Here is a 27,062-nt window from a genome sequence, read left to right on the forward strand (position 1 = left end):
CTCTCCCGCTTATGCTCTCTCTCGCTCACTCTCTCAAAATAAATAAACTTAAAAAAGTAAAACAACTGCATATACAGGGAAAATTAAAAAGTGACTGCACATGCCCAAGAAAAGTGTCAGAAGAGAGTGAAGAAGACATAACGTTTATACTCGGGCTGATCCTGGGCAGAAGCAACCTACAAAAATAAAAATAAAAATAATAAACAAAAATAGTAACAACCAAAAATGCCAAGTCTGAGGGAGAATCTGATTTCTTAAGCCTGAGGACATTATAGTAAGTGAAATAAGCCACTCACAAAAAGACAAACACTGTAGGATTTCATTTAGTTGGGGTGCTTAGTGTAATCAAAATCATAAAGACAGAAAGTAGAATGCTGGTTGCCAGGGGCTGGCAAAGGAAAGAATGGAGAGTTCTGGTTTAATAGGCATAGAGTTTTCGTTTTACAAGATGAAAAGAGTTATGGGAATAGATGGTGGTGATGGCTGCACAACAATGTGAACATTTAGCATCACTGAACTGTACATTTAAAAAGTTAAGATGGTAAGCATTATGTGACTTTACCACAATAAGAAAAAAAAAAAGTACATCAATAGGCTGCACAGCTGAAGACTCCACAGTCCTCCAGATGAACTGGAAAAAAGAACAAATCCTCTCTTTATCATTTTTTTAAACTTTTATTTAAGTAAGCTCTACTCAGGACCCCGAGATCTCCACACTCGTGACCCCGAGATCAAGAGTGGCATGCTCTTCTGACTAAGCCAGCCAGGCACCCCTACAAATCTTCTCTGGAAGTGGAAATTAGGTTCTATCTTATATTTTCCTTGCTGTTGAAGTGTAGTCTGCTTAGAAGGGAAAATAAGGCTCTCAACTATCTCCAAGTCTCCGTTTACTTGGGGACACTGCAATTCTTCCAGTTACCACACACCCTCTTCTTTACCATGAAAATGAGCCCTTAGGTGAAAGTTCCCAGATGGAACTTGGACTCTGGGAAATGCAGGATCCCGTTCACCTCATTCCTGTGCAGCCGCCTGTAACCTTGCTCAGAAGCCACTGCCTTCTAGGGTCCTATACCACCTGCTTATTTTTTCCAGCACTGCCTAGCTGAAAGGTAGCCAAAATCATCACCCTTTAAGAAATCTAATAGTCAGTGAGACCGTGTCTCAGTGGGGGCATGTGATGTGGAACCAAGAACTTTACCTGCCAAAATGACAGAAACCAGTCACAGACCTATCCTGCTCACTGGAGATCTAGAAACAATGGCACCTCATGAAACCAAATGATATGTTCCTTTAGAACTAGTACAGGCAAAGCAACAAAAGCACAGCTACTCCTTCCTCTGTCTCTTTTAGTTGACAAGATGCTAATGGGCCTGTAAGAGTTGACATTTCTCTGGATAGGAAGTGACTTCATGTGCAGAGAAAAGAACAGAGATTTCTCACTCTTTTTAGGGGCTTTCTGGTGGGAATCTTTTTCTCCCTCTAACAGGCTAAACCTGTTAGAAATTCTTATCTTTTGCTTCTGCCAAGTTTCTGAGGGGATGAAAGAAAAGAGTCAAAATAGTATAAATTTCAGATTTAGCCAAATGTGGTGATTTGAAGGAAAAAAAGAGTTTCCTGGCATTCTTTTTCAGTCCTGGGGCTTTCTACGCTGCTGTACAGAATCTTTCGTAACCAAATTATGGAAACAGAAAAATGCGTTCTAATGACCCTGTATTAAAACATTCTAAGAGGAATTGATTATCCACAGAAGAAAGAAGCCTCCATCTTTTTGCACATGGAAGCTAGAGCACTCTTAATTAGGCACATCAAGCCTAGAATACATCTTGTAACATCTTCTCCTACATCAGAGAAAATTTGGGGGAAAGAGGAAGAACAATTTAAAAAGCAATTTTAAAAACAAAATAGCAACAGCAGCTGCCAAAATTCCTCTTCCCATCTACTCTAGCTGTTTACTGCTTGTCCTTCCCTCCTCCCTACACCTTCTTCAAATCTAAAAGAGGCAATATTGTAGAGTTATATAAGATGTCACCATTGGAGGAAGCTGGGTGAAGGGTGCGAGAACTCGCTATACTATTTTTGCAACTTCCTGACTCTATAATTATATCAAAATTAAAAATTTTTTTAAATTGAAAGTTTAAAAAAGAAACTAAACAAGAAAAAAAAAAAAAGCTGATAATTAAAAGTTCAAAGGATAGTTTCCCCAAATCAGGAAGGGCTGACAAGCTGTCAAAGTTATACAAGAATGCACAGATCTACCTAAGGCTCAGGTCAGCCTTTCTCTTGAAAATTTTCAGTCCTGTATGACAACACCTACAATATAACAAGCTTCCAACAAAAGCCTCTCAATTCCCAGTCTCAAGGTATACCTAACCATGAAGTCACAGGCTTCTGCCAGCGATGAGAAAGCCAGCTGGATCCACAAAGCTGTGACACTCTCTGGGTTTTCCATATCTCCCAGTAGGTATCTAAAAGGTCAGGCCATGTACAATTTCTCTCTTTTTCACAAAGCTGTGAAAGCTCTGGATGCTATTTAGCACAGTGAAGCTGAACAGATTGTTTTGGGGGCTTTAGGGGCCTTTCTTCCTGCAGGGAGGCAAATGTTGCCTAGTGATCTGCGTCTGAGCATAGGAGTCAGGAACTCTAAGTTCTAATCATGACTTTGCTTAGTATCTGGTTCCATGATCCTTAGCAAGGCACTTACCCTTCTACACCTCCACTCCCTTCCCCAACAAATGGTGATAAAAATAATGACATCACCAGGGATGTGGCAAAGTGAAAGGGTAAGAAGGACTGTGATCCATAGATAAATGTCGAGTAGAAAATGTCAGTATAAATCTGCCTTTAAATCGACCCATGTTTTAGGACTATGGAAAGCTACACTGTTTAAATGCAGACTGCCTCCCCACTGCCCCTTCCGCCTGCAGAGGAAGTGAAAAAAGCTGACTCCACCCATGAAGCTTTGTTCAGGTCTTTTCCTCTCTAACAACTACATGCTTCTCTCTAAACATTCTGCTCATTCTTTGGTTAATGGCTTAGAAACCAACAAAGTTTCCATTTTTACTTAGTTAAAAGCAATCCATGTATCTGTAGGTAAGGAAGAAACAGACAAAGGAAAGTGAAATCACCCACCACTCCCTGTCACATCAACAATTCAAATAAAAAGGTGATGAAATCAGCTCAACAGAAACATGACAACAAACATCCTACTGGGTTCTATTATTGTTATCATTGTTGTTGTTGTTTTCAGGCAGAGACATAACACCACGCTACTTTAAGAGAATGTTGATTCATCAATTATGGAAATTCCACATGTCCACTTACCCATTTATTTATTCATTCAAATGTTTTCTGAACGCCTATTATAAGCCAAGTAGTGTGCTCAGGATAAAGCAATGATAAAAACACAGGCCTTGCACTATAGGAACTTTAAGAGGAAAGAAAGATATTTAAATAAATCATTATACAGACTTATGCAAACACAGCAAAACAATACAGAATGCTAAAATAGAAACCCAAAGTGCTGTAGGAAGACACAGAAACTAAGACATAGTGACCAATGTGCTCTTTAGCCTAAGAAGTTCAGAGAGGAGACTGTAAAGGTAAAGTTCCCAGGAGGAATACAGTATGATCGGTAAATGAAAAATATTAAACCAGATAGTAAGATGTTCTGTGAAAACGGAATTAATTAGGAGGCCATAAAACCTAAAATTAAGACCAAGATTCAATTTTTTTTTTTTAATGTTTGTTTATTTTGAGAGAGAGAGAAAAGGGAGTGTGCTAGCGGCTGGGGGGGGGGGGGGGGAATAGGGAGACAGAGAGAGAGGGAGAATCCCAAGCAGAGCCCAAGGCGGGGCTCGCACTCACAAACTGTGAGATCATGACCAAGAGTCTGCTGCTTAACTGACTGAGCTACTCAGGCACCCCAAGACAGGGATTCTTAGCAAAGGATCATGGATGGCTTCAGGGGGGCCATGAATTCTCTAAAATTATATGCAAAATACATATGCACAAATGGGCATTTTTCTGGACACAAAGATCATTTTTCATTATATTCTCAAAGGTAAAGACCTATCTCCTAGAATCTGATCATAAAACCTAGTTTTCTATCCCTATAGAGAATAGATTTAAGACCTAATCTTTTACCTAAAATAGGAGATCTAGGCAGTCTAGAGGTCAGAGAAGGAAGAGCTTTTGAACTTTCCGTAACTTAGGGAAAAATAGTGATTGCTAAAAAGAGGGCAATGAGAGAGGCAGGACTTATCCCTTTCCCTATTCTATTTGAAGTTAGCCTAAATATATTTCCCCACATACTCAAATACCATGGTGACAGGCACCATATAAATAGACAGTGGCAGCACGGAGTAGGTCAGGGCTTATATATGCAAAACCAACATATCAGGCAGGATCAAACCCCCAACTAATACAGCTGCCTTCTTGTCAACAAGACCAAGCCTAGGAATTCCATATGGGTATCTGGAAGGGGACCTCTGGCCACCTGCCCAATAACAAAGAGCAACTGACTATAGTCAAACAGCATAGGGATAAAATCACCATTCTAAGCACAGTGATACTACACACCCACATTCCAAACGACAAAAGGCATTTGGGCCCTAGCCAACTATTTCCGAGACACCCAACGGCTTCTGTGTGTCCAATCTAACAACACATGTCTTATCAGTTTTACTTACAAATAAAATTCATTTAAGTTTGCAGCACATGTATGTCAAGCATCTATACACATCAGCATATTTTCCAGCGTGAGGTTCAAACATCTCTAGCAAATCCCTAAACCTAGAAGGCAAAGAAAGAGTAAAGCATGGGCATACCAACATATGAGGGGTACTGCCAGCCAAGGAGTGGGTGGATCCACCACAGCCACATTTATATTCACTGATTGCAATATTATACATTATTATGGGCTCTGATGCCTCAGATTTAGTGTAGTATTTTGCAACTTTCCTTAACACCTGCTGCTCTCCATCTCACTGTACACTCCGTGTATGAACACACGGAGCCAGGGTTCCAGGAGGCTCACCCAGTCTCTATAGGAAAAGGACCTAACCTCATTTGGCAGAGAACTCTAGTACAAGTCCTATGCCTCAGGAACAAGAAGTCGTCCAAGCATTACTACAATGACCCTCATAAACATCTCCTCTGAACCTATCAAGGACCACAGAATGCCAATCAATCAGTCCTGGGATAGCACATAATTCGGACCGGAGCTGCACGTGACAAAGTACTCAAAGACTTAAAGTCACTGACCAACACAGAATAAAAGTGGTCTCCTGCCTCACAATTTCCTAGCCAGAATGGGGAAATGCTAAGGTCAAGAAAAGATAAGTATAAAAGACATTTTTAATCTCTTTAAAAGATAGCTGCCTCTTTTTTTAATGTTTATTTACTTTTGAGAGAAAGAGTGCACAGTCAAGTGGGGGAAGGGCACAGAGAGAGGGAGACAGAGTATCTCAATCAGGCTCCACAGTGTCAGCACAGAGCCTGATGCAGGCTCGGACCCACGAACTATGAGATCATGACTTGAGCCAGAGCCAAAACTAAGAGTCAGACGTTTAACCGACTGAGCCACACAGGTGCCCTGATAACTGCCTCTTTAAACAAAGAGGATGGCAATGTATTTTGGGGTTTACAACATCTGTACAAGTAGAATGTATGACAGCAGTGGCACAAAGGACAGGATACAAGGTGGAGGAAAGAGAGTAATGGAAGGCCCCGGGCCCCAGGGAGACAGACTAGGGTGAACAGTAAAAGGCAACATGGAAAAGGCAATGCAACGAACAATGAGGAAGAGGACCACAGGTGATGAGGATGGGAGAAAAGCCAGAGAGATCCCAAGGACCAGAGACGGGATGGCTAGGATAAAAAATAAAGCAGAAAAAGAGAAAATCAAACCAGGAAAGAATCAAAAGCAGGCAAAAACTATTGCCACCAACTCGTTAATATTACAATGGGTAATTTAACCCCAGTTACAGACATAAGCCATTTGTACTCGTTGTAAGTCCTACAACTGTACCAACATCCATAGATTTGTATCATGTTTGTGTTTTCTCTTTAAACCTAACTTTTTAGAACCTAACAGTCATATAACTATCCTATAGGCAACCACAATACTCCTGTATATTAAAAAGAACTGTTTCTACCCAGGAGATTCTACCGCCTTTTAGTCATTTCAATCTCTTTTGATCTCTTTAGACCGTCTGATATTCCCTCAATCTCAAACTTTCACACAATCATACTCTTTTCTCCTAAAATACAAAAATGCCACTATTGCCACTTAGTGTTTTTCTCCTGTTCACCCTTCACCACCATTGGCAATAACTGCAAAGAACTTGCTAATCCATTAATTAAAGATCTCTACTTCCCATTATAGAGGACTAAATTTAGAAAGCCAAATTGGGTTGGGAGGAAACCATGTGTCACAACAAGTGAGATGAATTCCATGGGAGGGGGTGGAGTTACTGGCCTGTTTCTCATAAAGGCTCTGACACTAACACACCCTCCTCTGTTGAGAATACAGAGAAGCTCTCATGGGTGGGGCAACCATTCATCCACTGTAATCATCTGAAAAAGACTTTATTGTACCATCAGGTCACAAAAGTCACAGGACCTATCAGCAAGCAAATGCCTCGGGGAGCATGTCTCCTCTGCTTTCCTGAAACCTCCAATTTAGTTACACAAAAGAAAGGGGTGGCAAGCCAGCATTAATTGTACGCTTAGAGAAGAACCACTTCCCGCCAGCAGGGGTGGCTGTGACTTTACTGGGCTACCAAATGGATACAAAGACAAAAGTAAACACTGTAATTTGCTGTTTTTGTCTCTGGCACAGGGGGAGTGGTACAAATGACACTGTCTGTAAACAGTAATAACGCCAGATGTAACACAAAGAACAGGATTCCCCCCATCTCTCCACCCCCTCCCCGCCCCCTCTCCCTATGACATTCCTCCTGAGATTACTCATCTTGAGGAAACACAGAAGACTCCCTATAGTCCATATGCTGCTACCACATGGAATGGAGGGAGAATCCAAGTTTGTACGGACTCCTCCTACCTCACTCTTACTCAAAGCAAGAATCATTAGAACTCATATATATTCAATTGTTTCTACTGGCTAATTAAAAAAAAATATGGGGGAGAAGGAATTTGAGAGAAAGTATGGAACAGATATGTGGCATTCCCAGGTCTCGATTAGAAGCATCCTAAACAAACTAAAAAGTTAAAAAAAAATTCATCTGTGCCTAGCCCTAGAGGCTCATAAAAAACACAGAGAAAGAAGATGAATTCAGAAGAGAAAGTTACCTGACCAGAGTTCCCGCCAGGTGTAATGCAGGCGTACTCTACACTTCTTCTGGTAGCAAAGTAGTTTATGTACTACCTGAATGCAGCGTCTGTAACAGAGGAAAACTGGGATAAGCCTAAGAGTCTGATGCAACTCACCGCAGATACCCTTTACTTTGGCAAGACAGCTTTGCTAAGGCCACTAAAGACGCTGGATATGAATTTGTACCATGTCAAAGAAAGACACTTTAGCTTTTAAACTGTTCTCCCCCAGCCAACCGCGTACAGTGCTTGTGCTAATTCCCTTTATCACTAGGAAAAGGGGGCTATAATCACATATAGGTCAGCCATTCATTAGGCATTATGGATACCATTCCCTTAAGTTATCTTTCCCCAGAGGAAAGCATTTATCAGTGAAGCAGAATTAGACCACTCCGTTCGATGTTGCAAACACAGGATACAAAAATAAAAAATTAAAGACCTTAAGTCTTCAGATCTATTTAAATTTGTTTTTAAATTTTAAATTAAATTTTGGCTTAATTCATAATTAACTTAAATTGTATTTACATTAAGAGTTAAATTAAAAATTCATTCTTCACTTGCACTAACCACATTATCAAACACTCAACAGCCACATGAGGCTGGCGGCAACAACACTGGACAGCACAAATATACATAACTTTTCTATCATCACTAAAACTTCTACTGGATGATACAATTCTACATCACTGGAATATTCAATATTACTCACATCACAATAACATATGTTTGGGGGAGTACCTCCAAATAGGCAGCAAATAGGAAAGACATTTTTAAACATTATAAACCTAGGGGCGCCTGGGTGGCTCAATTGGTTGAGCGACCGACTTCAGCTCAGGTCGTGATCTCGCAGTTTGTGAGTTCGAGCTCAGCGTCGGGTTCTGTGCTGACAGCACAGAGCCTGGAGCCTGCTTCAGATTCTGTGTCTCCCTCTCTCTCTACCCCTCCCCTGCTCACGCTCTGTGTCTCTCTGTCTCTCAGTAATAAATAAATAAACGTTTAAAAAAATTTTTTTTAAATAAACATTATAAGCCTAACAAAAAATGTTTTTTCATCTCTGACTGGGGGACGGTTTTGAAAGCATAAAAAGCCATGGAGGAAAGTACCAAAGTTGAATACTCATGAAATTTACTTCCTAAAAATGAATACCTTGTGTGATTTTTTTAAATTACATTAAAGCCAAACCGTATGGGAAATTATACTTGTAGCAAAAGATACCAAAGCATTACTATGCTTAATGTGTATGTCTATACAAATTGATAAGAAAAAATAATAACGCCCCTAATAAGAAAGATGGGCAGTGCTGACTTGGTGGCTCAGTCGGTTAAGCATCCAACTCTTGATTTCGGCTCAGGTCATGATCTCACAGTCATGGAATTGAGCCCTATGTCAGGATCTGTGCTGAGCGTGGAGTCTGCTTGGGATTCTCTTCTCTCTCTCTCTCTCTCTCTCTCTCTCTCTGCTCCTCACCTGCTTGTGTGCACACGCACATGCTCTCTCTCAAAGTAAACATTTAAAAACAAAATTTGTAAGTGAATGTTGGTGGTAGCATTATTCATAATAGCCAAAGATATAAACAACACAAATGTCTATCCACTGATGAATGGATAAATAAAATGATGTCACACATCCATACAATGGAATATTAATCAGCCAGAGAAGGATCAACCATGCACAGTACATTCCTGCACACCAGCACCTCTCACATGGCCCGGGATCTGGACAGCCTGAACCTCGGCTCTGTTGACAATGCCACCCAACATGGAGCCCCTGCAGAGCAGCAGGGAGATACTACCTGTGCCCCCACTTCTGCCACCACCCTCTGGTTCAAAGGCTATGACACTGTTCCTGAGCTCTGCTCCTGCTTCTGCAGCCACCCAACAGGTGACAACACCAGCCTGGTGGTCTCAATAACTTACACTATTTACCAAGCAGAATGAAAATGTTCACAACTGTTACAGCCTTAAAAATACTGGCTGAATTACTCTAAATGTACTACTTCTCTGGGGCATTTTGTTTCCTGTTTCAACATGAGACAGTTCCACTCTAGCCTGAAGTCTTCTTGTGGGGTCCACTGACGTCTCTACTGTCTTCCAGAGCCTCCCCCCAGGTTTGAGAATCTCTTATTGAGAAAGTCCTGCATGTAAGAGAAGCTTAAAGGAAACATTCTCCTCAGAGACTACTTCTCCTCCCTCCCAAATCCTGTGGCAGCAGTGGGGGTGGCAGCAAGAATCAAGAAATACAGTCAGGAATAAAATTAATTGGTTAAGTTTCCCCACCTCCTACTGCTCCAGGCAAGACTTGCCTTTTCTCTCTTTCTCTCTCCTTTTTTATAAGTACCTTTCTCCATTATTACTTCACCTACAGCATTCATACACAGATGTGAAATTGTTTCATTTTTGACCCAGATTCTGGTTTGGAGTATTAAGGCTTTCCACACTCTCTATTTCTTCATATTTTACCAGGAGGATTATAAACTTATCTGAAATGGTAGAAATTCATTTTGCTTTCAATTTCTCACTCTGCTGTACGATGCTGAAAAGCAGTACATAATGAGAAGTGAGAACAGCAACCTGGCCTGATGCCCAGCTGGGAGCAGAGAAGTTCACCTAAAAAGGACTTGATGCTCCAAATGCCAAAAGCTGGGAAGAGGGCTGGAGGAGGGGGTGGGGAGATCTGGAAATATGCCCACGGGTAGTAATGAAGAAAGTGGATTCAGCCTGAGGGTGTGACCTTCTGCCCAGCCGCTGTCAGCTTGATGCCTCATTATCTCCTCCATCTTCCCTAACCTCAGGACATTCAATTAGGGAACAGGTGGAAAAAGCAACTGAGAAAGCAAGGCAATACCAAAAAAGTTAGAAATGGGGGCGGGGGGGGGGGGGGTGGGGAGGCGGGCAGGGAGGGAATTAAAATATTTATGTAGACCAGGGTCATTGGCTGGGATGTGAGGATTTGGGTAGACAGCTACATACCTGTAATTCTACATACTGAACACCCAATCTTATGTCATCCCACTTTCAACTGTCCACCATCAGCCACTTAGGCAGCCATCTTTCTACTCTCCTATGCTTCTTCCATGCACTCTACACTCTAATCATCCTGAATTACTTTCTACTCTCCAAACATGCCACACTTTCAAGCCTCTGAACATGCTGGTACCCTGCTTGGTGTGTCCCTCCCTGACTCCTCCACATAGAAAACTCCCACTGTTTCTTCATGACTCAGGTCAAATGCAACCTTCTCTGTTATCTTCTCTCATGCCCCAGTCAGCATTAGTCACCCTGTACAAATCTTTCCTTTGTCACTTATCGCAGTAGTAGTTAAGAGTACAGTCTCTGGGGTCGGAGAGACTGGAGTCTGAATCCTGGTGATGCAACTTACTGGGTGTGTGACTATGGTAGTCGGCCTGCAAGATGGCCCCAGTGGTCCCCACCTCCTGGCATATTCATATCCTTGTGTAGTCCCCCCACACTGTAAAAGGGTTGGTCTATGTGCCCAATAGAAATGGTGGGTCATTTGAGATCAGGTTATAAAAGACACTACGGCTTCCATCCTAGACTCTTCTCTCTTGGATTACTAGCGTTGGGGGAGGCCAACTGCCATGGCAAGCAACCCTATTGTGAGGGCCACATGGCAAGGAACTGAGGTTTGCCACCAACCATGTAAGTGAGCTTGGAAGCAAATTCTCAAGCCCCATTAGAGTCTTGGATGTCTGCAGGCCCAGCTAACACTTTGCAGCCTTGTAAGAAACCTTATGCCAAAACTACCCAGCTAAGCTGCTCCTGGATTCCTGAGCCACAGATACTGAGATAACAAATATTTGTTTTAAACCACTAGGTTTGGGGTCATTTGTACACAGCAATGGGTAACTAATACACCAGAGAAGGGATAGCAATAGCCTAGAATTTACAGTAAGAAAAGCTGGCTTCAGGAAAAGGCAGTGGTGCTTACTAACAGAATAACCCTGAGCAAAGCACTCCATCTCTGGAGTCTAAGTTTCCTTACCTGGAAAATGAGAAAACAACAACTATAATAATAAACTACGAAGTAAATAGCATATCCTAAAACTAGAACATAAGATAATCAAGTAACAAATAAAGTTGTAGTATAATAAATCTGACCCCTAAGGTACCAAGGTTCAGAGATACACCTAAAATGAGCCAAAAACTAATCTAATCAGCATTAAAAAAAAAAAAAAAGCAGCTTCCATGGTCTTTCAATTAAAATAAAGAATCAGGCTCACTTTCTTTCCTCATTTTCAAAAGAAAATGCAAATAGAAAAATGCAAACTGCAACCTACTTAACCTAAACGTGAAATTTGTAGCATTAATTTAGACCTAAGAAGCCAAGACTACATGACATGACCTACGGTCTAAAGAGCTGGAGGACTACTCTATTCAGAGTAAAATCCTTTATACCTCCTAGATCCCAGGCCTGGCACTGGAGTGAGGTACACTGACCTTGCTGTTCACGAAACAACTCTCCTCCTGAAAAAAATGGAAGTACTGATTCTGTTGTCAGACTCAATTTAGATTTTTTTTTTTAATGTTTATTTACTTTTTAAAAGAGAAAAAGCACGAGCAAGAGAGGGGCAGAGAGAAGAGGGAAACACAGAATCTGAAGCAGGCTTCAGGCTCTGAGCTGTCAGCACAGAGCCCAACGCAGGGCTCGAACTCACGAACCGTGAGATTATGACCTGAGCCGAAGTCAGTCACTTAACCAACTGAGCCACCCAGGCACCCCTCAATTTAGATACTTTTTAAGGAAAAAAGATAATATACATATTTGGGATCACACTAATGTAGCACAGCTGTTCTTGGGCACTAAAGAAGAATGAAGAAACATCAAATGAGAGAGAAAGCCTAAAGGCTTAAACTTTATTAAAATAGGATGATTTTCAGTTGCCTCTAGTTGTGCTGGTTTAAAGAAATGGGATAAACAATCTGATCTCAGGAGGCAGGAATCTCCCAACCAGGACACTACATACGTAATTTACCTAGCTAACATGGTTCTGACTAGGCTGCTGAGGACAATGTAGGCTAAGAAGCTCTATCTCTCTGGCCTTTTCCTACATCCTAACTACTTCTGACTACTTTCATGCCAATGCCTAGGGATGACTAAGTGGCCTGCTGGTATTCTGTATCTTTGGATTACAGCAGCCACCCATGATCACTACTTCAGTGCACCAACCTTGTTCTCCATGCAGTGTGCCTAAAGGGATAATGAAGATATGTGCAGAATCCAAACTGTGGTTTGTACAGTTTCTCCCTTCTGGAAAGATGTATAAATCCAGGCCATAAAATGCTCCCTGACACTCATACACAAGTGTGTTTTTCCTGAAGCAAAGTATATAGAAATGTGACTACAAATTTCCTATCACTCAATTCTATAAAATAGATTTGTACACATTAAGCAAACCGTGATACTTACACATACAGATCCATAGGAAACTCCTTCATCATGTGTGTTACAATAAACTCTACCATCAGGTCTGAATGGGAAAAGGATAACAATTAGATGAATCAGAATGAAATGCATTCCATGCCTTTGAGTTGGGAAAAAAAACCTGAGTATACCTTGCTCTCATGCTGAATGGCAACCGCTAACCACGTCTTTATTCACATACACTGAAATTTATTTTATATAAGGCACTTTTCACAACACTTGCACTACCTGCCACTTGTAAAGTAACAATTAGCTCACTCTCCTACTTCCAGAAGGATACCTTGACCTGCCAATAAATTCACGTACACAAGAGATTTCACTGCACAGATATTTTGTACCATGGCACTGAAGCAAAATGCCACAGGGAAATCATATTCTGAGAACCGAGCAATGAGGCAAGTAGAGAAGAAATTATGGATCGCATTTGTACAACTCGAGACTCCACTTTAAAGAGATGTCAGTCTATCTCATCTCACAATCACGCTCAGTTTGACAGATATTGACTGAAATGGTCTGTGGGGCTTTGGGTCAATGGGGGCTTATTATATAGTCTTCATTACTGTTTCTAAAATCAGGTAGATTTAGGAACTAGGGCTGAAAATCCAAGTGAAATGGGATTAAGAGTTCATATTATTCCCCTGAGGAAAATGCAGAATTCTGGGCAGACAAAATTCCCTAAATTACAACCCCCTACTGTCAGCTCTGTCAGCCTCATCTCAGCTTAATTTACTCAAAGGAAATTTTTGTATAGCTGAACCTTGAACCTCAAGCCTCCTGGCCAGCTGACACATCAATATGAACCAAGAAGAGAGTGAAGAATTTGAAATCTTGATCAGGAATAAAACATTTTACAAATTTAAATCATGTACCAGGCTTAGACTTACCCATTTATCTCCCTGGAAAGATCTTTCTCTTTGAACAAGAGAACGCTTTAATTGAGCAATCTAGTCACCGGAGTTGTTTTACCAAACTGAACAATAAACATGGTTTCTTACACCAGAGAAGAAACGTAACTAGTAACTTCTTTGAGGGAGAAGCACATCAACCAGGATCTATCCCTCCTCTTAATCATGAAAATCCGTCACTGGCTCAGGAAAATGCCAATTTTGATAAGACTCACCCAGTACTGCACATACTAAGGGACGGCAGGGAAGGTTCTTGTCTGCTGCCTTCTTCCTGTGTCTCATCGGCTGCACACAAAAAAGAAATGAAATTAGCGGACACATGAACTGACATCCAATGGCTCATCATCATGTTCTTCATGCAAATAAAATCACTCTGCTGACATGCTACCTTTTCTTTCTTTTTCTAGTGATGGGGGTGGGGTGGGGCAGGGAGGACTTATAAATGCTTCTCAGTTATCAATGCAGGCCTGTGACAAAAACACAATTCACAGCAAGACAACAGCCCCAATGGACACTGGAGCATACTACAATGGGAAAGCTGTTGTTTTTACCTTGATTTTATCTATACAAGGGACATTACTAAGAACAAAAGAGACATACTGGTATCTTTTCTTTGATAAAATAATTAAGAAAAAGAAAAGGAGCAGGTAACTGTGTAGAGGCAGCAACAGTAGCAGTTGCAAAAAACAAAAGTTAAGTTTGAAATGTAAACCTCAACATGATATTTTTAAACATATCTCCAAGTTCTAAGAAATTCCCTGATCTTCCAAATTCAATTTCCCCCACCTCTCAGATAAATAAAGCAGCATGTGGTCTTAACTTTCAAAGGTCAAAGGGCATTTTGCAAATGAAAGGCTTAGACCCATCTCCTTGTGGAAATCTACTGATTTCTGATACTTCTACTGATACATTCTAATATTACTGCCATGAGAATATGGTTGTGGATCTTTTCATCCTCTCTTGAGTAAGAAAGAGCTCCATGACATGCAAAAAAAAAAAAAAAATTCCAACAACAGGCATGGGCCTGTTGAACAGCAGTTAAGCAAAAGTTCTTTAGTACAACATTCCACCCACATTTGTTCTAAGTAGGATCAATTTCATCCTCCCAAATCCTGCCAACACACCAAAAATTTCCTCTAAGAAAAACAAGAAACAAAATCACACCTACCATTCTATGTAAGTTTACTCGAAAGTTCATATTGTCGTCATGCAAAAATGCATTGGCATACTGATCCTTAAAAAATAGAAATAAGGAGAAAAAGTAAGGAATGAGAGCTATATTTAGGAAACTCAGTTTATAATCTATCACACTTGCTATAAATCCTTGGACCTCAAGAACTACTACTTTCAAGGACCAGTTGAAGAGCTAATGAGATGAGCCTAGAATCTTAATGTCAAACTCTACTTAAGCCAGGAGACTTTACTTAGATATAATTCCACAGTGTGTCTCTAACTGGTCAAAAATCTCTCAGCAAATTACAAACAATAAAAATTAAGGCACAGGGACTTGAGGCGAATGCTGAGAGGAATCTGTTTTCTTATTTTCTCTTCCTTTCCATCTGCCCAAGGAGCCTGCTCTATTTGTGACAGCTTGAAGGTTTTCATCAGGGCTGCAGGATACATGTGCAGACTCCACATGAGGAGCCACGATTAGGAAGAAAGGTCTGTACTCCACTGGGAATGGGCTTGGCACAACAGGAGAAAACTGCTATGCTGGCAGCAAGGCAGTAGGGAAGACCCTGTCTATCTCTGGCCTTGCTCAAGACTGACGGAAAATCAAAAACTTCTCACCGGTGGATCAGTAATAAATATCCCTTGGCCCTTTCCCAACACTGTTTTTGAAGATCTGACAGACTCCAATTACTAAGAACTGTTACAATTTGTGAAAAACAACTCCTTTAAAGATAGAAAGATTTCTGAAAAGCAATTACAACCAGCCCACTGCTAATAAGTAGCTCTTGTAGCGGCACCTGGCTGGCTCAGTCAGGAGAACATGCGGCTCTTGATCTTGGGTCATGAGTTCCAGCCTCATGCTGGATGGAGAGACTGAGAGAGAAAGAGCACAAGCCAGGGAAGGGGGCATAGGAAGAGAGAGAGACAGAGAGAAAGAGAATCTTAAGCAAGCTCCACACTCAGCATGGAGCCCAACTCAGGGCTCAATTTCAAGACCTGGGATCATGACTTGAGCCGGAATCAAGAGTCGGACATACTCGTCCGACTAAGCCACCCAGGTACCCCAAGATTACTTAAATAAATAAAACCTAAAAAAAAATAATAATAATAACAAGCAGCTCTTCTATAACCAGCAACCCATAACCTGGTGAAAAGTACGTCACCTTTTCACAGAGAATATAAAAAGGGAAAAAATGAGCAAGATCTTTACTCCATGTGGACCACCTTTACTATTTTTCTTAAGAGAGAAAAGATGAAAATAAGGAATAGTAAAGGAGGAAACTGAAGAGAAAATTTAGCTCTAAATTGACTCAAGTCCTGCCCATAACCAGGGATCAGCCTAAGTGAAACCATTTGGGTCCTGTGGTTTTTTCTTTACACCTTTGTTGCCACCAAGATGCAGGGTGAGTTCAAGCCTAATTAATCCAACCAAAAGAGCCTCCTTATAAAGCACCTTTTATTTTTACCCTTGGGTTCTTGTTCTTCACCAAACTGCAATCAGCCCAACTTTACTCAGGTTCTAATTCCTCTCTTTGGCTTTTCTCTCCACCAACTCCCCACAGGAAACTTGAGCTCCATTTTTTTTTTTTTTTTTAAGTTTTTTATTTTGAGAGAGAGAGCAAGTGGTGGGGAGAGTGGGGTGGGCAGAGAGAGAGGATCCCAAGCAGGCTCCTCATTGTCAGCTCAGAGCTAGACGTGGGGCTCGAACTCACGAATCATGAGATCATGACTTGAGCCGAAGCAAGAGTTGAACGCTTAACCAACTGAGCCACCGAGGCACCCTGGGCTCCTTTTTTCATTTTGCTAAATGCAAAAAACCCAACATGGGCAGCTTCAAAGGGGCATTATCATTTTTTCTACAGAGGCTTAAGTCTGTTATTTAAAACTCTTTAAGAGCTCGCTCTCCTTCTCTCTCTGCCCCTCCCCCACTCATGCTCTGTCAAAAATGAATAAACATTAAAAAAATTTTTAAAAAGGGGGGCACCTGGGTGGCTCAGTTGGTTAAGTGTCCAACTTCTCACAGGTTCATCAGTTCGAGCCCCACATGGGGCTTTATGTTGACAGCTCAGAGCCTGGAGCCTGCTTTGGTTTCTGCGTCTCCATCGCTCTCTGCCCCTCCCCCACTCATGTTCGCTCACTCACTCTCTCTCTCAAAAATGAATAAACATTAGGGGCGCCTGGGTGGCGCAGTCGGTTAAGCGTCCGACTTCAGCCAGGTCACGATCTCGCGGTCCGTGAGTTCGAGCCCCGCATCGGGCTCTGGGCTGATGGCTCAGAGCCTGGAGCCTGTTTCCGATTCTGTGTCTCCCTCTCTCTCTGCTCCTCCCCCGTTCATGCTCTGTCTCTCTCTGTCCCAAAAATAAATAAACGTTGAAAAAAAAAAAAAATTAAAAAAAAAAAATGAATAAACATTAAAGCTCTTAAGAGCTCACATCTTCTAGTCTGAATTATCGAAGTTATAACACCACTCATTATTAATTAATCCAGTAAATACTAATTGAGCCTCTATTACATGCTAGATGCTGAGAATACTGAGAACACACTGGTGAAGGAGACAAAGTACTTGGTATCAGAGTTTACATTCTTTTTTTTTTTAACTTTATTTATTTTGAGTGAGTGAGTGAGAGAGAGAGAGAGAGAGCACGAGGAGAAAAGTGACAGAAAGAAAGGGAGAGAGAGAGGATCCCAAGCAGGCTCTGCACTGCCAGCACAGAGCCTGACATGGGGCTCAAACTCAAAAAACGTGAGATCGTGACCTGAGCCGAAACCAAGAGTTAGAGGCTTAACCAACTGAGCAACCCAGGCGCCCCTCACAGCTTACATTCTAGTGGGAGGAATGTAGGGAGACAAACAAAGAGGAAAGAGTTTCCCTCCCAAGCTTTAGGAACCTAAAAGTCAGGAACAAGAAAAGGGCAGAAAAAAAGCACCCAGTAAGAGATGGGCTACTATCAGAAGGCTAGCAGCACCTACCTCTGCAATACACGTAAGTATAATCAAACAGAGTTTGCCACTGTGAAGTCGGTGCTCATCTGTAAAGAAAAAATAAACCCTTCTCTCCATATCATCCAAACCATGTTTCTATACAGAAAAAGATATGTATCATCAAAATGAACGTTTCTACTTTCCCCTTCTTTCACAAAATTCCTGAATGAAAATCAAGGCTCTACTTGCGTTAATTCTTGCTTTTCTACTTGGCAAAAGAATTCCCCCAGAAGATTTTTTTTCTAAAATATTCTGGCAGTCTGATGGACCACTAACCACCTTCCTGAGAGCCATCTACTTAATATAATGGTTCCTACTGTCATGGCCCACATTAGGGCCATGCCCTTTGTTTCCATATCAACCCTTTGCTTCTAAATAGTCAGGTCCTTTCCCCACCCCTCCCACCTACCAGCTAGAAGCACCACCATCTATATCCACCTCCCACAAAATCTGGAAAGGTTTTATAACTGTACATAGCAAACTGGCAGTGGAATCAGAAACAAATTACTTGAAGAACAGGGTCCACCCCCTGCCTTTCCTTGTACTGTGCACACTATTTATGATCAGAAAAGCTGTGAACTCTTCATCACTTTTCTTTCCTTCCTGCCAAAGTTATTCATTCTACAAATATTTACTTAGTACCTACTATGTGGCAGGCACTGTGCTAGGCATTACAGATACAGCACTGAACTAAACAAAGGTCCCTGGTCTCCCAGGACCCACATTCTAGTTATTAAAAAAGAAGGTAACCGGGGCGCCTGGGTGGCTCAGTCGGTTTAGCGTCCGACTTCGGCTCAGGTCATGATCTCACGGTCCATGAGTTCAAGCCCCGCGTCAGGCTCTGTGCTGACAGCTCAGAGCCTGGAGCCTGTTTCAGATTCTGTGTCTCCCTCTCTCTCTGACCCTCCCCCGTTCATGCTCTGTCTCTCCCTGTCTCAAAAATAAATAAACGTTAAAAAAAAATTTTTTTTTAATAAAACGAAAAATAAAAATAAAAAAGAAGGTAACCTCAACAGCAGGGCTCTAGGCCCACACAAATGACCAAGAAAGAACTACTCCATCACTGCCAATTACCAGAACCATGAAAGCTTATTTACTTTCCAAGATCTTTGTGGGTGAGGAGGTGAAATGGAAGCAAAAAGAGGGTTCATGCCAAGATATCCAAAAAGGACAAATGGTTTATGATGTTTCAAATTAGCTTTAACAGGACCCGGATTGAAGTCCATTCCGAGAGAAGATCTATTAACAGATTACAGTGCTATAGAAATGAGCTAAGAGAACTCACCCTGACATTAACCTGCTACTGCCTCAAAGATAAAATCAACTAAAACCTGACAATTAGAAGGCATAATGGGGGTTGTAGTCCAGAAATACATTCATCTCTTCTCATAGACAATGCAAATACAGTAATAATACTTACCTGACATTCCCCAGAGCTTACATCAGAGTTCCTAGGCAGCCAGAAGAGAAATGCCCCTGCCTGTGCAAAACTAGATTCATGAGACTCTTCTACTATCTGCAATTTCTCTGGCACTATCCTCCCTTTCCTCAAAAGCTGATAAGCAACTCCTGTAAAAAAAAGCCTACAGCTATCTCTCCACTTAAGAAAAAAAAAGTGTTTCTGAATACAAAACGAAGGCATATTTCATTATAAACTTTTTTAACTCAGAAAAGCACAAAAAAAGGACAACAAAAAACAAGTTTAATCACCCCACCCATTTGTCCTAACTGGTAAAATTTTGGTGAATCAACTTTAAAGTCTGCATAGATATACATATATACACATATACATTTTAGATATACATATATATTTTTAATATTTTTGCCTACTGTCTATTTTTATCTTAGAGAGCAAGAGCACACGTGCACGAGCAGGGGAGAGGCAAAGGAGGTGGCAGGGGGCAGAGGGCGATTGGGAGGGGCAGAGGGAGAGACAGAATCTTAAGCAGGCTCCATGACCAGTGCAGACCCCAAGGTGGGGCTCGATCCCACAACCCTGGGATCATGACCTGAGCCGAAATCAAGAGTTGGATGCTCAACTGACTGAGCCACCCTGGCATGCCCCGCCTAACGTCTATTTTTAAGATTAATCAGATACTCCTTCAAGGTAACAATACCCCAAATTAGAAGAACCTCAGGAGAAAAAGGCTTTGAAAGCAGAGCTGAATCAAAGGAATGATAAAATTTTGGAGAATGGAGAGGAGAGGAACAACTGGGTAGAGGACACACAGGTAGCTTCAAAAGCATGATTTCTTCAGGTTGAGTAGCAGGTTTATATATGTTTGTTTTATTATGCTTCATAACTTGTGCTATTTGTTATGCTTACTATAAGCCTCATAATTTAATATTCATACATATAAGAAGTATCTTTTTATAGGTATCAAATAATATATAATAAAGAAGAAAGAGCTAATATCTGGATAGGGGGACAGAGCAGAGCCAAGACTAAGTTGCTTCTATTGCTCCTAAAATCATAATGAGATCCTATCAGTCAGGGCATACAGAAGGTCAGGGGATTAACACATAGCAAGAGCTGGGCCAATGTAGCACAGGAGACATTGTTCTTCTTCTGTTCCTCACTCCCTCAGCCTCACAGGAGCCATGTTTGACGTTAATTCTCCATCATACCTAACACTGCCCCTTGCCATATTTAGGCTGACTGTTGGCAAAGACCAATCCCAGCCTGAGTTCAGAGAGACAGCCTGAGACCACGATGCTACCATTAATCTGCCCTCAACTTTGCCTTCTATTTTATGTACGACGAAGTGACCAGGACAAAGAAGTTTATAAAATCATTAGAGCTGAAAGTAAGTTCCACGGGCCTCAGTTCACTGTTACATAGCAAGCAAAGCTACAAGTTCATTTGCAGGGTCCCATCTATACAGTCTTTTCTGTGGTTGCTATGACATTTCTAGAGAAAGGAAGAGGTTATCTCCCTCCACAAAGGAGAAGCCAGGGCCCCAAGAAACATAAATACACAAAAATCTTGTTATCCTGGCCTGCCAGATCTCACCTGCTGAGTCTCAGAGGCCCACCAACCATCTCTGCCGCTCCGCTCAGAGCGGACTGAGATACATACTGGATAGAATCTGCTGGGTTTCCTCCCAATCCCCTCTCACGCCTAGCCCAACTATTACCCTTCCCTACTACCAGTTAAAAGACTATAGATGTAACAGATGAAGAACAGGAGACCAGAGACAACAAACTCAAACTTTTCCAACAGCCACTCCCCTCCTGCTTCCACTCTACATCTCTAGATGGGTAAGGACACTTCTGTTTTAAGCGTTAAGGAACACTGTCCTTCTCAATCTCACCTCTTCCTACGGTACTCAGTACAATAGTCCACGAATTCTCACCACAAGCTGATGCTTCCAATTCTTGTCCTCAAAAGGGAAGTCCCTGATGCATGCTAATCCCTCCCCTTCCCACACAATAGACTTTGCATCTACTTACCAAAATCTGCTAAAATCACTTGCTAGTTTTTGTAAAGACCAATTTTTTTTTCCTGTTCTATTTTTGAAGTACTCCCCCTCCAGCTCCAGGTTTTCCCAACACCACCTAATTGCCATCTGGCAGTGAGAAATCACTGTTTTCCAGTAATCAGGACCATCACCCTGTACAGGAGGCCCCAACAGTTCATCCAAAGTTTCAAAGTATTAATGCTGCTCCTTGATTCTAGCTAAGTAGCTGCCTGCCACACCTCCTGCTTCCTGAGCCCCCGAAGTAGCCTGCCTTACCTTTGGTGTCCTGCATGACAATCGAGCTGTACTTTAAGAAGGTTATGAGTAGATTACTGGTCTGTACATCTGCATCCAGTGGGAGTTCCACAGAACTTATAACTGGAATAGAACAGATGAAATGTATTTAGCCTATAACATATTCTAAGACTTCTACTTACATAGCCAATTTGCCAGCAGACAAAAAATCACCAAATAAACTTTTTCCACGAAAGAGGGAGGACCAAGTGCTTCGCATTAAACCCTTAGCTACTGTTCCTAGGCCTCTAGAGCCCTTCCTACTCCCATGATTGGTCCCAAGACCAATACCTTTCCTGTAATATAGGAGAGCAGGTCTCCGGGAACAGTGCTTTTCTCCCAACATCCTAAAAAGGGTCTTTTGATTCTGCTTTTAGCGTCAAGTAACCCAAAAGTGTTCAGGGCCCTTCTTAAAGGCACTCTGATTTGTACCTAAGGGAAAGATCTGTATTGAATATAAATGAGCCTTGCTTTGATGAGTCTCCTGCTTAAAATAAATGACAATTCATTCCTAATAAGGAGAAATCTTGCTCAGTTTTAAGAATAAGACTTTAGGCTAGAAATACCCAAGATGGAAGGGAAAAAAGTTAAGACAGAATTACATGCAAATTCTACTCCTTAATCTCTTCCCCTGCCCCGGCCCCCTGAAACGGAACCTGAAAAAGAATACTGAAATACTGAAAACAGGTGGACACTATTGATTGGGATAGCCTGGAAACTGAGTTTTATACACCCAGCTACTTATTATTTCCAAGAGAAATTACCCCTTGTCCCCACTCTCTGAGCCACAGTTGTAATGAACAATGAGGGACCAAACCAGGGCTAACCCACACAGAATCGTCTTTCTGTTTTTGTTTTTTGTTTTTTTTTTTAAAGTAGGCTCCACATCCAATGTGGGGCTTGAACTCACAACCCTGAGATCAAGAGTCTCATGCTCTATCAACTGAGCCAGTCAGATGGCCCCAGAACAGTCCTAATGCAGATATATCAAGTTTCTAAGACTTTAAATTAGACTTAGACATCTTGTTAACTGTTTTTACACTAAGACATAATATAAAAGCAAAAGGAGGCTCATGATGGCTCAGACAAGCTAGAAAATCTATAGCTTTCTGCAGTATTTTCACCTGTGAAGACTCAGCTGAGTTTGGGATATTACTCATAATATGTATTCACAACCATAGTGGATCCTTCTGGAGTTATGATGATGTATGCTGAGAACATTTATTAACAATGGGAAACATTTGCATATAATGGTTCCATAACACACAACAAGCACAACAGAAAGCCTTATGAGAAGAAATTAGCATGTCCAATCCTTGGCTGTTTTCCCACAGTTCAGCCTCCCAAAACTAATAAAAGACAAATATATTTTTATGTTCAAATACTAAAAGGTCTTAATTCACGTTATGGGTTAATGACCTGAGACTACTACTACAAGCCTATTTTGAAGCTCAGAGCCCATAATCATTCCTTTGTCCAAAACAAAGAGAAATCTAACTGGTAAGTGGGACTTTTTTCCCCACTCACACACAGCAGTAACTGGAAAAATGTCTTATGTAATATGCAGAAATATAGAAGTATATGTATTTTTAGTTTACCAGAAAGTCCTCTCATGCCAAGGCTGAGTTGTCAAATGTCAAGTCTGAGCTGGGAACAAATGTTACATCTAAACTCCTGGCTTTTAAAAATAATGGCTTCAGTGACATACCTTTAAATATAACTGGGCCACTGAGCACCACTATACATAATTAAAGACAAAAACCTGGAAACAAGGTTATAACGCTTAGGATCCCTATAGATAGGAAATGAGTTAGGAGAGAGGAAAAAGGACAAAATAGAAGAAATAGAATAAAATCCCTCATAAATTAAAATCCCCTTCTTAAGGAAGAGTTATTCCTTGATCTTTGGCTTCGTAATTCTTCCCAGCAGCCTCTGACAAGGGAGACAGTCATTTGAAAGTGGGCTGACTCCGTCTTCCCACTAGAAAAAATGAAAGCTCAACTGGTTGTAGGTAAGTAAGCACAAATCCTGCCATTGCATAATCAAGTGTGTGGGTGGAATGTTCACAATGAACAGTTTGAAAGGCAGTTCTCTGAAGCATCCAAACCCCAACATCACATGGAATTCAGATATATGGATATATATATATATATATGGCTTTTGATATCCATGGTAACCAGGCAGGCTTCGTCCTTAAAGAGAAAGAACAGTATTTCCATTGGATTATTCAGTGACCTGAAAAAGCAAAGACAAGTAAGCAATCCTTACTACTTGCTCCTTCTCACTAAGATATTTTGGAATTTGGCTTTCAGTTCCAAACAGATCCAACTTGCTACCATAGACCTGAGTACGAATGGCACCTTCCTGACACTCTTCTGTACCAACACCACTTTTACTACCTTGAAATGCTACTGCCACAGGTGCTATATGAAAATTTCAAGGAGAAAAGGCAGATCAAACAAGATCATTTCTCGTACAGACAGTAGAGAGGCACAGAGAAAGGACCAAAGTTGGATTTCCTATATTTCTTTACCCAAAATTCAGTAAACATTTCAGGTAAAACATCAAGTATTAAACAAAGATTATTTTTAGGTTAATGTACTCTATCAAACACACTCAGGTGACAACAAAGCTTATTGGGCAAAATTCATAACTTCTTTCCTGCTACCTTTTTCTAAGTTCCAGCCATAAAATTTATAAAGTGGAAATTTGTGTGCGTGCGTGGGGTGGGGGGTGGGGGGGGGTTAGGGGTAGAAGTCTTAAATACCCACCAAATTCCAATTATAATACACTCAAAACTTGATATTTTCCCCCTGTGAGTGCTGGCAGACACATATCAGTATGTAATATCTTAGGGTTCACTTTCTCATGCATGTATTCAACTAATATTTACTACGTAGTGACCATGCCAGGCACTACACTGGTCAGACAATAGTGAACAAAACAGACATGGTCCCTGCCCTGACCCATGTCCTGGATCTTAGTCTCAACTCTCACTAACAGTAGGTGAACGATTTATTTCTCTGGCCTCAATTCCCTCATTTGACCAATGGTAACATGAGATAACATTACTATCTTACATTTATTTCAGAGAGACCTTCATAAAGTATCTCATCAGAGCCTCACAAGTATCCTGAGAGTTTGGCAAGACAGGCATCACTGACCTCAGAGGTCCCTTTCAGATCTAGCACTCCATGATTCTACAACCATTTCCTGAGGGCAGGCTTCTAACACAGAGAAAAGCACCTGACTGTCTTTTCCAAAATTTCCATTGGAGCTTCAGAAGTCCTAAAGGATATCACCTCAGACAATTTCTTAAGTGAAAGAATTAACAACCGTGTTCTTTGTTCAACACAGCTACACTCACCCTGAAGGATTCAAGATCGTATTAATCAAGAAAACATGAGGTGGTGGGTTTACCATCAGAGGAGGGTGGTGTGGTCCCAAGTGGTGTGGCTGGGGTTGTCGGAGCAGGACTGACAGGGGTTGTCACCAAGCCCATCTCTGGATGACTCTGAAAGAGAACAGAAGCAGGTAAGAAAAGACATAACCTAGTTCTGAGTAGCCTCCCCACAACAGTCTTTCTGGTATTCCTGGCGTCATAATTAGATGGAATGCTCACTGAGGAGGGACCGCTTCTGCATTGAGTTCCCGTGAGAACGTGATTCCTGTTGATGCTTGCTAAATTCTAATAAGAAGCTCTGTGGGCAAGTTTTCTTTAAGCAACTAAGTTCCCATTACATAAGTTTTCTGCAGAACCATGCAAATAAAAAACTGGGGTAAACAAATACCTGAGATTATTCTACCAAAAAGAGGGCATCTACAGTCCTAACTGAACCTGGGAAAGGACTCCTCTCATCAGATCAACCTAAAACACATACATAGACTGTCTTGATGACCACACAGTTGACGAATAAGTACAGGCGAAGCAAGTGGATAAGAGGTGTTATAAAAAGAGCTAGCAGACAGCAGTCTCCCTGTTCCACAACCAATAAGAGTGTACAGTGTGGAAGCAGAGACGTGGGGGAGACATCCACTGGGACCCAAACAGATGACTCCTCTGTCCCTGACCTTCCTTAGCCACCTCTGTCACATTAGCTCTTGAGAATTAAGCTGAGGGGCAGCTATTCCCTTCTCCTCCCCAACAGCTTTTCCAGCCTTTCACCTTCCTCATCCCTCCTTTAACATCAGTGACAGACACCAGACAGCAGACAAACATAATGAGAATGGTGGATAAAATCTCTCATGTTCTCAGTCTTGATAAATAATAAGTGTCCTCATAGGCAGAGCCTAAACCAGCACACTACTTTTTAAGCATGGCCTCATTTTGTTGTTGTTGTTAAATAAAACTCCATCAGTGATTCCACCCATACACATCTGCCCTTTGAGACAGAAAAAAGCATAAACATAAACAAACGTCCTTTTAAAAGAAACCTGCATACATATTTTAAACATTCTGACTCTAAGATACAAACACTTTATCAATTTTTAAAGACAGCTTTCATGGCCAGCACTTGAGCTCCTGGCCTGTTTTAGTCCCTCTCTACCAACTACCGAAGACATCCCAAGCTAGGAAGTGACCTAGCACTCAGGATCCTGTGACTTCCTGCTTTCGATACGCATAGACCATTTTTTCTCCTAACAGCTAGCCTTATGCTAGATACGATACTTTTTACTTTTGTACTCGGGAAATTGGTGAAATAATAAGACAAGTGACTTGGCCTCTTTTATCTCTAGTTGCAATTCCACAGTGGTTTAGGAAGCAGAAAGCCTGACATGAAAATCCATATGGGAATTGCCAGTGAGCAAAATGAAGTAATCTCAACTTGTCTGGGTTAACAGAATCAGTAAACTGGTCAAATGAATTAGTAGAGTGGTCAAAACCATTGACTTTGCATACTATCAGACCCGCTTCAGCACTAGATGGAAACATACATAATTGAGGACAACCCGATACAGAGGCAACTAATGCACCTCTTTGTTATTACCACTTACCAATACAAAGCAGGGGTTAAACGGGCAGAGCCAGCGAGGCTTTTCAATGGAGTGAATCTGTATGAAATTCAGGGAGAAGAAGGATTGGAGTTTTTAATATAACCAACCTGGGCTAACACTGTGATGAAGTTGCGATTTAAATGAACAGCTTCATAAAGTGCCAGAAGGATGGCCTCATTGGTTCTAAAGAAAGAAAACAAAGAGAACAAACTGGAGAGGCTCTTATAGTGGAAGAGTTAAAACACTATGACCAACAAGATAAAATTTCACCCAAGTTCCTCATTATCAATCCCTTTGAGTTTCTAATGTTCCCTTTATTTCCTTGTTGGGTTTATGTAAAGGGTATATAGGCAAGGAGTCAGGGCTTTAATTTTAATTCCTTAGAACTAGTTTTTATTCACTTCATTTTCCTTCTCATTTTTCTACCCCAATTCAGTTAAGTCCTTAACTGGTTCAGACACCTAGCCCCCCTTCATTT

General features: G+C 41.3%; 1 protein-coding gene across 2 annotated transcripts in view; it reads right to left on the bottom strand.

Annotated features, from left to right (window-relative positions):
• The window catches only part of ARMH3 (armadillo like helical domain containing 3), a 176,101-nt gene that overhangs the window by 114,160 nt on the left and 34,879 nt on the right, over window positions 1-27,062 (bottom strand). For both annotated transcript variants that reach the window (XM_086680694.1, XM_086680695.1), the window contains 8 exons: window positions 26,692-26,767; window positions 25,010-25,103; window positions 21,572-21,673; window positions 17,823-17,881; window positions 14,848-14,913; window positions 13,895-13,964; window positions 12,760-12,820; window positions 7,312-7,400 (listed from right to left, as the gene is read on the bottom strand). In XM_086680694.1, the coding sequence (XP_086536820.1) occupies window positions 7,312-7,400; window positions 12,760-12,820; window positions 13,895-13,964; window positions 14,848-14,913; window positions 17,823-17,881; window positions 21,572-21,673; window positions 25,010-25,103; window positions 26,692-26,767 (617 nt within the window). The remainder of the gene's footprint in view (window positions 1-7,311; window positions 7,401-12,759; window positions 12,821-13,894; window positions 13,965-14,847; window positions 14,914-17,822; window positions 17,882-21,571; window positions 21,674-25,009; window positions 25,104-26,691; window positions 26,768-27,062) is intronic.

This window comes from Puma concolor, chromosome D2, assembly GCF_028749965.1.
Source record: "Puma concolor isolate L17-30 chromosome D2, mPumCon1.1.hap2, whole genome shotgun sequence".
In the NCBI taxonomy this organism is placed as follows: Eukaryota; Metazoa; Chordata; class Mammalia; order Carnivora; family Felidae; genus Puma; species Puma concolor.